The following is a 12,884-nucleotide window of genomic DNA, read 5'->3' as shown; positions in this document are numbered from 1 at the left end:
AGTACTGCAAACTAGGTGCTGAGATGGATGTGCTCAGGCCTGAGACAACAACAGGTGCTACTCAGAGGTGGGCATTGTCTGCAAGACCCATCTGTTTTGAAACAAACTTTGAACTCAGAAGTCAATTCTCCCTGCCATTTGGTCCCCCTGAGGCGTTGCCCGGCTCAACAACACCAAAGCAGGGCAAATGGGTCGCCCGGTCATCAGTGACAGGAACGTTCACACTGCAGACACACAGCACCTGTAGCGAAGTGAGGACAGTGTGAGGAAGGGTCAAGGGTTGAGTGGGTGAAAAGGAGGGACACAGACGGGTGGGAAGGAAGGAGGTCTCTATCACCACCAATCAGGCCACTCCCATTCCTTACTCTTCTCCCCCAGTACCTGACTCAGGCTCCACCTGCTGGTGGCTGCCTAGAACACCGACGAGGTGACCTGAACTTGGTGCCATCTCAGCAAGTGTGTGCACATGTTTTCTTGTGCGTGGAGCAGGTGGTGTAGAGGGGGAGGGTGTCTTTGAGCACAAAAGCAATGCCTGCCAGACCCCTTTATGGGTAAGTCCTTTCTTACAGCCATTCCTGATGACACTGTGCAGGATCGTGTGCTCAATGCGAATAATTGGTGATCGTTGCATGCTTGGTAGAGTCATGGGGTATCTTCTTCAGGACCTACACCGCACCTGAACCACAGGCAGGTTCTGCAATTTGTGACAAGGATGCGGGTGTTCTGGGCTCACCTGGGACCACAATTCAGCCCGCTGAAGCCAACGTGGCCAAACATTCCAAAGGTCTCTCCACAGCCATCCACATGGTTGGGGTCAATGCCGCTACAGGGCCGAGTGGAGTCACTGCTGAAAAAAGAAGAGCCACCAAAAAGTGGAGTCACCAAGGAGGAGGAGTCCCCATGAAATAATAGAAGAGCGACTGGAGCCACCCTTTGTGCCATTTCCACCTGGAGGAGAGAAGAGGGTGGGGTCAATGTAGCTCATCCCGGCTCTCCTCCAGTCTCTTCACCTGCCTTGGCTCCCTCATCCAGGCCTAGAGAAGCAGCCCTTATCTCCTCCAGGCAGGTGCACACTTACACGGCAACTGAAGCCTGGGAAGATTCACGTCTGCTTTTCGTTACATAATTAAAATGGTGAACATTAATTTTTAAAATTGCTTCTCCTAACGTGAATTTCAGACAGGATGAGTAACCACATCGGTAGAAAACCCAGGGCTAGAGAACTCAGGGAGGGGGTGACCCTCAGGAGTGACCCTCCTTATGCTCCCGAGGGCAAACACTACTCCCCCAAGGAGAGGTAGTGGCTTCATGTGCTGAAGGACTGGCCGTGGGTCCCATAACAAGCCGCTTCTGACTCACAGCTCTTTGCTTTTCACTGGGGGCTGCTCTACGTTGTGAAGTACTAGAATCATCCAGTCTAGAATCCCACTCTCTGACCTCTGCCTTCGCTTTTTCCAAATTGCCCTTCATAGGCCAATTAGTCAGGAAACGACAGTCTGCTGGCTCTTACAGGTGTCCATCAGCAACCTCTGGTCTTTGTTCTCTCTTCATCCATGGTAGATGTTATAGGCTGAGTTGTGTCCACCAGCGGCCCCGCAAAATTCACATATTTAGGTACCAACCCCCCAGTATCTCAGAATGGAACTGCGCTTGGAGAGAAGGTCTTTAAAGAGGTGATTAAGCTAAAATGAAGCCCTCAGGGTGGGCATTAACCCAAGATGACCGGTGTCCTTATAAGAAGGTGTAGAGACACAGAAAAGGTCAAGTGAGGACACGGCAAGAAGGGAGCTGTCTACAAGCCAAGGAGAGAGGCCTCAGAGGAAACCTAATCTGCCCACACCTTGATCTTGGACTTCTAGTCTCCAGAACTGCAAGATAACAAATTTCTGTTGTTTAAGCCCCCCAGTCCATGGTAGTACTTGCTATGGAGGCCCTGGCCAACGAATAGACTTCATGGACCATGACTGAAGCAACATTCTAAACACCCTCACCTCCTTCTTGTTTCATCATTCCTATCGGGCAAAAGACCAAACCCTCTGCATCTCCCCGCACCTGATCTGGCTGAGACTCGCTAGATACGATCACCCAGGCAAGTATATTGTGCCACCACAGTCCTACAGTCTCCAGCTAAGGGACATCTCCACTGCTACCTGGAGTTCAGACTTCCATTCATCCCACCTGTTTGGCTAAATTCCTTCTCAGTGCATTTAAGAGACACGAGTGAACAAGACTGACATTGCTCCCTGCTCCTGGGACCTGGTATCACTGTTCCATGGTCAAGTCTCCTGTCCTTAACTATTTCCAACGTTCTCCACTTTGACAAACTTCTATTCCCCCAACCTCAACACATGCATCACATGCCACTTCACACAGGAAGCAGAAGCCACCAGAAGAGAATTTCTCTTTGCCAAACTAAAAAAAAAAAAAAGAAAAACAAATGTGTACCCCACCCCTCCTCTCCTCCTTTCCTGTTATAGTGAAAAAGGTTTCTCAAGGTGAATCTGCTGAACTTTCCAGCTGGGAAAGTTGCCTTTCTTTCCCCAGGCATACTCCTTTAGTCTATGTTATGACTTTTGGCTCAGTTGTTTATTATCGCCTTGCACAACCAGGACTCGCTGCTCGATCAACAGCATTAAGTGCTTAGCATTTAGCTGGTACTCAAGAACCAATGTATTTTTTGGATCTGCTTGTATAAGCGTATACCAAAGGCATCACTGTATAGCTTCTATATAACATGGAGCTCTGCAGAACAATCACGGCAATCTTTCTATGGCGGTTCACACAGATGGACCTAATTTTGTATTTTGGGTGCGACATAGTTCGACTATTGGACAATTCCACGGTTGTTGTTAAGCTTAATGAACAGGGGAGTCCTGCTTCCCAAATGGGAACCTCTCGTGCCCAGGGCTGCCTGCAGGAGCCCTGGGCACGAGAGGTTCCCTAGTGAAGCAGCAAAGCCCAGCCTACGTTGTTACAGCAGAGCACATTTGAAGCTCTTTCTGGAGAACCCGAACCTCAGCAAGATGTCTGGCAAATTACAGCTACTCTGTGAAACGCGTAAGCAGCTGACATAAATAATCTCTTCCGGCATCTTCACTTAGTTTCAGGCCACCTGTGGTGATAATCTTTAAGGTACAGGTAAAACAATGGTAAAAAGACAAAGACAACTTGTAAGAAAAAAAATATATATATATATTTATATGTAAATATAAAATGAGGGAGTTGGGAAAGGGGATGTTCTCTGATTTTCAGACATAATTTTCAGCCAAGGAAAATCACAACGCTTCACATCAAAAACTCTTTCCAGTGTGGCCATTTGGTTTGGGTGAGTTAGGAACTTGCCTCACACACAACCTGAAAGGGGGTGTCAAATGACTTAGTAATGAAGAAATATTTCAAGGCAACATTCTTAACAACAAAAGTTAATGACAAAAAATCCTTGATGAACAAAATATCAAAATTTTAAATAAAGACAAGCTCTGGCCTTGAATTACAAAAGCCTGAGAGTTGTACAAGTTGGGTGAAGGGGGCAGCAAAATTCGATTTTGACAAATTCCATTTGGTCTACCCATTTTTTTGTCAAAGAAACTGAAGTTCATTTACTTGCTAAATATCCCGAACACTATTCACATGACACTGCCAGAAAGGAGTATGATTTGCTTACTTACCTCTGATAGTGAAGTGTATGTCTCAATACATAGAGAAGCACTTGATGAAAATTTTGATTTAGTCAAAATGGAGACCGAGCCTAAAAATGTGCCAACAAGACAGTTATCACTGTTTTCAGCCGAAGAAAAGATTATCAAAATAATGGCCTGCCATAAAATCATATTTTCAAACTGTGGGAAAAGAATATCACCTGGAACGTGGAAAGGAATTAGGGAAAGATGGAGAAAAGAATTAATGTAAACTAAACATGTGTATGCTATTTCTCCAATACCGTTTCAGAACTAACGTTAAATTCTCTCAGACGGCAACTCTCTCAAATGAAGATAAATTGAGCAAAATAGTTAGTTCTGAAAATGATTTATGAGTTTGCTTTTATCGAAGCCCAGGAAATGATAAATTCTGGGTTTGGTATACATAAAATATTTAACGTTAAAATAATCCGAGTTTTAATACACCTACTTTTCAATATTTTTCCAACAGTTTAACGTTGCAGGAAAAAGTAACCTTTACATTTCAATAAAATCATACATATTGATTCGTGTCCAGACTGTAGATGCGTACCGCCTTTCCCTGACCTCCCGTCCTTCTCCCCCAGAAACAATCCTGGATCTGCAAACATACCCCACGAAGTGCACTTTCAGTCCTGCCCCGCATCCCGAGGAAATGAGCCCTTTGTAAACCGCTCTGGCTGAAACACTGCTCGACAAAGGAGAGGATCCACGCAGGGGCCGACCATGAACATGAAAGGCTCGGTGCGAAGTGCGGCTCAGCTCCCCCTCGGCGGTCAGGCCCCACACGGGAGGGGTCTGCTCCCTGTCCTCGCGGCCCCACCCTGTCCCGGATTCCCGCGGCGCCTCTCCCGGGAGGGGCTCCCGCTGCCTGCGAAGCTGCGGTTTCCGCGGGACCTGGCGTTTGACGCCCTGGCAGGTTCCTCTGGTGGGAGATGCCGGTTGGGTCGTTAGGTTGAGTTCGAGCGCCCCCTTCTGGCCGTTGGGGCGTAGCGAGGGGGCCTGGCGCGCGCTGTTTAAGAGCTGGCAACCTGCAGTTTCACTGTGGTCCAGGTGAAGCTGAGAAATTCTCCACTCCTGGTCTCTGCAGACGGCAATGGTGATGGTCAGCGGTAGCTGAGTCTGTTCTTTTGGTTCGCTATGATTTTGGAGCCAAAGCCTGGAAAATAAGGACACCTGCATTCTTTTAAGGCATCTGAAAAGCAATGCCTATAAATTAGGCTGGAATGCCAGAATCCAATTCAAGTTTCCTGAGGAAAGTAGAGATATCATCAAAATCCAGAAGGCATAAGATCTCTGTTTCTGCTATCAGATTCTCCAGCATATCTTCAGTCGGCTCAGTATGGAGACACAGCTAGTTTAGAGGAAGATCCTCCTGGAGAAATCTACCCTTTAGCCTTAACCACCAAACCAGGAACTACTGGAGGAAAGGCTGAATATAGAAATCCTTCAGCCCTGTCCTATGGGGATATTGCTGTCCAGAGATTCTTCCAGGGCATCATTCCCCATATGAAGGAGTAGGAAGTTGTCAGAAAACTGAAGGGCACTCTTCCCTTAGTTAATAATCCCTGTAGGAAACAATCAGGACATGATGTTATACTCAACCGATTTTAATTGTGTCACTGTTTGCCAGGCTGGAAAAAGCAGTTGACAGTTCTTTCCAGGTGCTTACTGAAAAGGCAAAGAGAAAAATGGAGACTGAGTACTCCAATAATAACCAGAAATTTGTTTCTCAATCTGATATTCTACATCTTACAAATACAGAGAAAATATTTTTGTAATCCATTAAATGGTGGTGGTTGTTCTTTTTTAAAAAACTCTTGGGGCGCCTGGGTGGCGCAGTCGGTTAAGTGTCCGACTTCAGCCAGGTCACGATCTCGCGGTCCGTGAGTTCGAGCCCCGCGTCAGGCTCTGGGCTGATGGCTCGGAGCCTGGAGCCTGTTTCCGATTCTGTGTCTCCCTCTCTCTCTGCCCCTCCCCCGTTCATGCTCTGTCTCTCTCTGTCCCAAAAATAAATAAAAAATGCTGAAAAAAAAATTTAAAAAAAAAAAAAAACTCTTGGGGCGCCTGGGTGGCGCAGTCGGTTAAGTGTCCGACTTCAGCCAGGTCACGATCTCGCGGTCCGTGGGTTCGAGCCCCACGTCAGGCTCTGGGCTGATGGCTCAGAGCCTGGAGCCTGTTTCCGATTCTGTGTCTCCCTCTCTCTCTGCCCCTCCCCCGTTCATGCTCTGTCTCTCTCTGTCCCAAAAATAAATAAACGAAAAAAAAAAAACTCTTCAAAACTCTTTTATAACCTCCCTTGAACCATAATTCACATTGTGTCTTTTGATCATTTTTATATTATTCTCTCAAATCAACGATATATATTATGTGTTGGTATTATTCTTTCTGTTTTTACGATCAGCACGATTATTCTCTTCACGTATATTGTTTTGAGAGCCTCCAATGGTAGCCACTGGGCTAGATGCCAAGGGCTCATGACTTGATGAGGTATTTTCTTGCCCCACAGCTACCTTGCACACTCCCAAGGAGCTATTCTAGAGGAAAGGGATAGATCTTCAAAGGTGCTTCTATGAGTGGCGGCTAGGAGCCGGGATGTAGCCATGCTTACTTAGCCTGTAGACAGGGCACATTAACAGACAAAAAGAGTGGACCGGGTGCAATGCTGAAGTTATTAAACGCCATAATCATGAAACACCATAATTTTGGAAGTCCGTAATGGAATAGAGCTCACTATCCTGGGCTTGGAGGTGAATGAATGGAGATGAGAGGTACAAGGTCCATAGGCGAAAGTTAATTACATGCGTCCCCCAGTGGTGCAGACTTTCCGTCTACAGGGGCTTCTGGTCAACCTGAGAGGGGACTGGGGGATGGCAGGGCTCGGCGCCCAGGTGCTCACGGATGGGCTGTGAGAGATCACCATGCAGCAGCAGCTGGAAGCGGCCAAGGTTTTCCAGCGTCAGGAGCCAGAATGTGAACATGGCCACGCCTCCACCCTCCCTGCCAGCCGATTCCTGCCATGCATTGCTCAAGGCCCTCAGGCATCCGGACGCACAGAGCAACACACTAAATACAGGGAACCCTGCCCTCACATCTACACCCAAAGAATCCAAGAGTGGAGTTATCAACTAAGTAGAATGCTCAAGCAAGGCCAATAACCACTGTTCCTGCAGAGGGGGCTCCTTAGCACAACGCGGGTTCTGGATGGTAGTTTTCTTAGGAGCAGGTTGGCGACTCCTCCTCTCCTTAGAGCTCCTCACATGCCCATTAAGTGAAAGCAAAATCAGGCGGCTGGTCTCGCAAAGCTGAGTGCGGTCCTTTCACCCGGAAGAACAGCATACGAGTGGTTCTTGTTTGAGCCTTTGGCAGAAGCAGCCACCTTCAGGCCCTTGTATCCTTGAGTGCTGGTCTGCAGTCTTCCCTCTGCCATGGCCCCCAGCCCCCAGTTCTCTTGCATCGAATTTTCCCGACTTACACTTTGCTTTTCTGTCAGCGCAAAGGTCACTTCCCCTTTTCATTTTCATGACATTCAGACCTATGTTTGTTTTCTTTACGCCCGCACAACTGTCGAGTTTTGCTTTCTAGGAAGGTTGAAATGAGAAACAAAAACCTCTCGAGTCTTGAACATTAGAGAGAAAAACCGTGCGGCCCATTTCCTTGCTTTCACTTCCCTTTGTGTTAACCTCACGATGACGTAGAACATACATACTGGAGAAGCAGGAAGACAAACCTCGCCCATAGGCCAGTGCCTGAAAAGAAAGGTATAACATTTTTACATGAAAAATCACAAATGGGTAAGGAGAAGAAGGCTATTTCTCCCTGACTTACTAGTCTATCTCTCACCGCGCCCCTGCATTCTCAGCATGAGAGAGTTGAACAAAAAGGAAACGCCATAGAATCCTGCAGACTGAATGAACAACGGAAGTTCACTATTTCCTGTAATATTAGCTTCTACCAGGAGATGTCACCATTGAGCGCAACACGTTTTTGGTGATTTCAGTAAGAGACTGAACCATAAAAGCTGCAGCGGCAACGTCCAAAGCATGTGCTTACTGAAAGGTGAAATTGTTAGCAGAAAGAGTAAGGGAGCCCCAGATAAAGAAAGACAAGATACAGCTTTCAGGACACAAGAGAAATCGTTTCAGGCCCCAGCGATTTTTCCGATTTTCCGTGAACTCGGCCCCACTGGTTCTACTTCCCCAAGCACCCTTCCAGGGAGGTGTCAGAATGGCAAAGGAATGGGAAAACCTCAGTAGTTAACGCACTTTAAGGGAACAAAGGGAGTGCGAAATAGTCTCTACCCGGCGTGGAAATAAGGAAATAACCGTATCAGAAGACCTAAATCCGGGGTACAACTCCTAGCACTGTCTCAAAAGTAAGCAAGACCCTGTTTTCCTCGCCCGACATAAGGAGTCCAAGACCCCATCCAGTTTATACTGATTCTCTGAGCTTGCCTGTAGTCCCTTCCCCTAGTCTGACCTTCACCTCTGCTTCATTATAATGTTAAAGTCCCCGTCCCAGGAGGAGCACGAGCTTCATTAATGTAACACGGGATGCCTGCATAGGTAGGTTTTCTAAGTCACCCCCCCCCCTTTACACGTGATGACAAAGCTCCCCTAAACATTCATCATAAACCTTAAATAAAAAGCACCCGCTCACCCCTGCTGGGGAGTCACGGCTTTGGAAGTGTTTCTCCTTACTTGATGCAAATACAGTTTCCTGTGTGTGACATCCCCACCTGGTGTAGTCTAGCTGGAACTCACCAAGGAGCAGACTCACCTTAGTTGGGTTACAAAATGATTACAACTGGGTCACTCCCCTACTTACTTAGACAAAACAAACTTTTGCCTTCAGCCTCTGAGAGGGCTGTTGACCCTTTTGATACGTGGTCAGGAAAGGAAGGGGTCGCCCCTGAGAACTGGGTCCCTCACACAAACACTCCAGGAGCAAGGGCAAGGATCTACGGGCATTAACTGTTTTGCTAACAGAGAAACCAGCGCCCCCACAGCAGGGGAATTCTAATGTCCTCAGGACAAGGTGAGCCTGCCCTCAGGGAGTGAATCCAGGACAGGTTGGGTTGACGTCACTCAATCCCTCCAGAGGAAAACTGTTGCTAGAAGTGATAACTACCTCGTCCGTAAAGTGTTGCTGGGAAAATAAGATCGTCTTGGAATTACAATCATCATAGCACAAGCACCTTAAAAGAACCAGGCTTTCTGCTGGGGGTACTGGGACAGCCCTAGGAGAACTAGCGGCCCCTGGTAAAACAAACAAACAAACAAACTGTGGAGGAAAATATATATGTTAGTCCTGACTTTGTGGTCCCAGTGAAGCATAGCCTCAAACCTGACTGAGGTTCCGGAAGGAAGAGAAACATCAGAGAAGCTCATTCATTAATAACCATCAACCTCTGCTGTGATCCAAACGGGAAATAAAACATAGTCCTTGGTTCTAAGGAGCTTAATTGCCAAAGATGGTCTGGTGAATCCCTAAACAAATATAGAAACCCTAAGGACTGAAGGAGCTACAATTATTCACTCAGAATGATGACATCTTCTTAGACAACATGGCGAATGCACAAATGAAAACAAAAAAAGGAAATAGAATTGGAGAGAATGTTCAGAAAATGAAATTGTCCGCGTTCCCTATTTAAGAGCCATGCTTCGAGGCGGTCCTCAGAGAACCTGGGCCCCGAGGTCCCCCAGCCGCCCAGCTCAGCCCGGCCAGCAGCCCCCTCGGCTTCCCCATGGCTCTCCTGCGCCCTCTGCTGACCGCCCTGGCGCTGCTCACCTGCCGCCCTGGAGGCTCTCTGGGCTGTGCCCTGCCTGGGAGCCACGCGCAGGTTAGCAGGGACAACTTGGTGCTCCTGGGCCAGATGCGGAGACTGTCCCCTTTCTTGTGCCTGCGGGCCAGAAAAGACTTCCGCTTCCCCCGGGAGATGCTGGAGGGCGGCCAGCTCCGGGAGGCCCAGGCCGCCGCCGCCGTCCTGCGGGAGCTGCTCCAGCAGACCTTCAACCTGTTGCACACGGAGCGCTCCTCGGCGGCCTGGAGCCCCGCGCCGCTGCACGGACTCCGCTCTGGCCTCCACCGGCAGCTGGAAGCCCTGGACGCCTGCTTGGTGCAGGCCGCGGGCGAGGGAGAGCGCGCCCCGGGGATGCACGGCCCTGCCCTGGCCATCAAGAGGTACTTCCAGGACATCCGCGTCTACCTGGAGGACGAGGGATACAGTGACTGCGCCTGGGAAATTGTCAGGCTGGAAATCATGAGAGCCTTGTCCTCCTCGGCGACCTTGCAAGACAGCTTGGCCATCAAGGATGGAGACCTGGGGTCACCTTGAAGTGATTCTCAATGACTCACGTGCCACATCACCCTGCACTATGTCTGCTCACTTCAAGAGACTCTCATTCCTGCTTTAGTAGAGCATATTTAATTCATTGACTACTTTGTCAGTAGTATTAAGCAAGAATAGGTTAAAAATAATCATCTCCCAAGGCCTCAGTCCCTAAGCAATGACGGCACAGGTGTTATTTATTTGTTGTTTATTTGTTTGTTTATTTATGTATTTATTTATGTATTTATTCTTGCATTTGTCCTATCTCTATTTATATTTTTATATAACCAATATTTGCCTTCACATTGTATTAGCATTTAGAAAACATGTTCTCCTTTCCATTTTATTAAATTTGCTTGATATATTAAATTCTTATCAAAGGAAACTCCTTGAGATTTTTATTCTGAAAAACTTTGTAATCCTTACTCTTTAACGTAAATCTAATCAGAATATACTCGTCTATTGAGTCCTTTGGCACAGTCATACAACTTACCAGAAAATGCCTGTCAAAAGCTGGCATTTCCATTAAGTTGAGAGGTGTCCTAGAAAATATCAAAATTTTTGGTACCCACGTCAGGGGTGTTACAGATTTATAGTCAGTCGGCACACAGTGGCAGGTGAATGCCTGAGAGGAATCATCTCCCAGAGTGAAGTGGGGAAAACATGGAATTTATTGGCCGATCCTGACACCTGGCACTCTTCCCCCCTACCCCTCACCCTTTCCCCCACCCTACTTTACTGAATCCATTCACTCCTACACAATCTTTTCGCTCCCTCCACCTCCTGCCCATCCACAAGGGTGCTCTGGTTCTGTTGTGGTTTCTAGCTTCAAGATTTCTGTTAAGAGTAGAAAGCCACGGGCAGAGAGCAAAAGTTAAACGGGAATTCTATGTTTTTCAAAACCATGTAGGCTGCCTTGTTTCTGTGTCCTGATGAATAGCTGGGGGACCCGAGTGAATGCCCCCATGGCGATGATGAGCTAAGTGCTGAACGTGAAGGGAAACAGGGGAACCCAGTACACTGAGTAGGAGAACAAAACCCTCACAGGGAAGTTCGCCCCCTGCTGGCCATGATCCAGGGCCAAGATCAAACTTGGGATCAAACTTGGCTTTTCTTCCTTCCCCCACTCCTACCCTTTCCTGAGGATTCACCAAGCAGGCGTCCAGGGCTTCCAGCTGCCGGTGGAGGCCAGAGCGGAGTCCGTGCAGCGGCGCGGGGCTCCAGGCCGCCGAGGAGCGCTCCGTGTGCAACAGGTTGAAGGTCTGCTGGAGCAGCTCCCGCAGGACGGCGGCGGCGGCCTGGGCCTCCCGGAGCTGGCCGCCCTCCAGCATCTCCCGGGGGAAGCGGAAGTCTTTTCTGGCCCGCAGGCACAAGAAAGGGGACAGTCTCCGCATCTGGCCCAGGAGCACCAAGTTGTCCCTGCTAACCTGCGCGTGGCTCCCAGGCAGGGCACAGCCCAGAGAGCCTCCAGGGCGGCAGGTGAGCAGCGCCAGGGCGGTCAGCAGAGGGCGCAGGAGAGCCATGGGGAAGCCGAGGGGGCTGCTGGCCGGGCTGAGTTGGGCGGCTGGGGGACCTCGGGGCCCAGGTTCTCTGAGGATGGCCTCGAAGCATGGCTCTTAAATAGGGAATGCAGACATTTTCATTGTCTGAACATTTCCCTCCACTTTTACTTTCGCTTTTGTTTTCATTTGTGCATTCGCCATGTTGTCTAAGAAGATGTCATCATTCTAAATGATTACTTGTATGAAGGAAGTTTATTTTCCCAGGAGACTTCCCATGTGTCCATCCCAATGGATACTTATCAGTCAAATGGGAATCACTCACTTTTATTGTTTTAACTGTCTAGAAACAAAATTTTAGCTCCTTTTTATCTTCCTTACTCTCTACACAGGAAGGCTAGCTCCTTCAGTCCTTAGGGTTTCTATATTTGTTTAGGGATTCACCAGACCATCTTTGGCAATTAAGCTCCTTAGAACCAAGGACTATGTTTTATTTCCCGTTTGGATCACAGCAGAGGTTGATGGTTATTAATGAATGAGCTTCTCTGATGTTTCTCTTCCTTCCGGAACCTCAGTCAGGTTTGAGGCTATGCTTCACTGGGACCACAAAGTCAGGACTAACATATATATTTTCCTCCACAGTTTGTTTGTTTGTTTGTTTTACCAGGGGCCGCTAGTTCTCCTAGGGCTGTCCCAGTACCCCCAGCAGAAAGCCTGGTTCTTTTAAGGTGCTTGTGCTATGATGATTGTAATTCCAAGACGATCTTATTTTCCCAGCAACACTTTACGGACGAGGTAGTTATCACTTCTAGCAACAGTTTTCCTCTGGAGGGATTGAGTGACGTCAACCCAACCTGTCCTGGATTCACTCCCTGAGGGCAGGCTCACCTTGTCCTGAGGACATTAGAATTCCCCTGCTGTGGGGGCGCTGGTTTCTCTGTTAGCAAAACAGTTAATGCCCGTAGATCCTTGCCCTTGCTCCTGGAGTGTTTGTGTGAGGGACCCAGTTCTCAGGGGCGACCCCTTCCTTTCCTGACCACGTATCAAAAGGGTCAACAGCCCTCTCAGAGGCTGAAGGCAAAAGTTTGTTTTGTCTAAGTAAGTAGGGGAGTGACCCAGTTGTAATCATTTTGTAACCCAACTAAGGTGAGTCTGCTCCTTGGTGAGTTCCAGCTAGACTACACCAGGTGGGGATGTCACACACAGGAAACTGTATTTGCATCAAGTAAGGAGAAACACTTCCAAAGCCGTGACTCCCCAGCAGGGGTGAGCGGGTGCTTTTTATTTAAGGTTTATGATGAATGTTTAGGGGAGCTTTGTCATCACGTGTAAAGGGGGGGGGGGGACTTAGAAAACCTACCTATGCAGGCATCCCGT

At 48.2% G+C, this 12,884-nt stretch overlaps 2 protein-coding genes across 2 annotated transcripts; one reads left to right on the top strand and one right to left on the bottom strand.

Annotated features, from left to right (window-relative positions):
* Positions 1-9,423: 9,423 nt before the first annotated feature.
* LOC115499087 (interferon omega-1-like) lies at positions 9,424-10,014 on the top strand. The gene has a single exon (XM_030292814.1). It carries the CDS (start codon positions 9,424-9,426, stop codon positions 10,012-10,014), a length of 591 nt encoding a protein of 196 aa, XP_030148674.1.
* Positions 10,015-10,904: 890 nt separating this feature from the next.
* On the bottom strand, positions 10,905-11,531 carry LOC115499086 (interferon omega-1-like). The gene has a single exon (XM_030292813.1). It carries the CDS (start codon positions 11,529-11,531, stop codon positions 10,905-10,907), a length of 627 nt encoding a protein of 208 aa, XP_030148673.1.
* Between the last annotated feature and the right edge of the window lie 1,353 nt (positions 11,532-12,884).

This window comes from Lynx canadensis, chromosome D4, assembly GCF_007474595.2.
Source record: "Lynx canadensis isolate LIC74 chromosome D4, mLynCan4.pri.v2, whole genome shotgun sequence".
NCBI classification, from domain to species: domain Eukaryota; kingdom Metazoa; phylum Chordata; class Mammalia; order Carnivora; family Felidae; genus Lynx; species Lynx canadensis.
The sequence above is the reverse complement of the archived record's forward strand: the minus strand, read 5'-3'. Positions and strand labels throughout refer to the sequence as shown.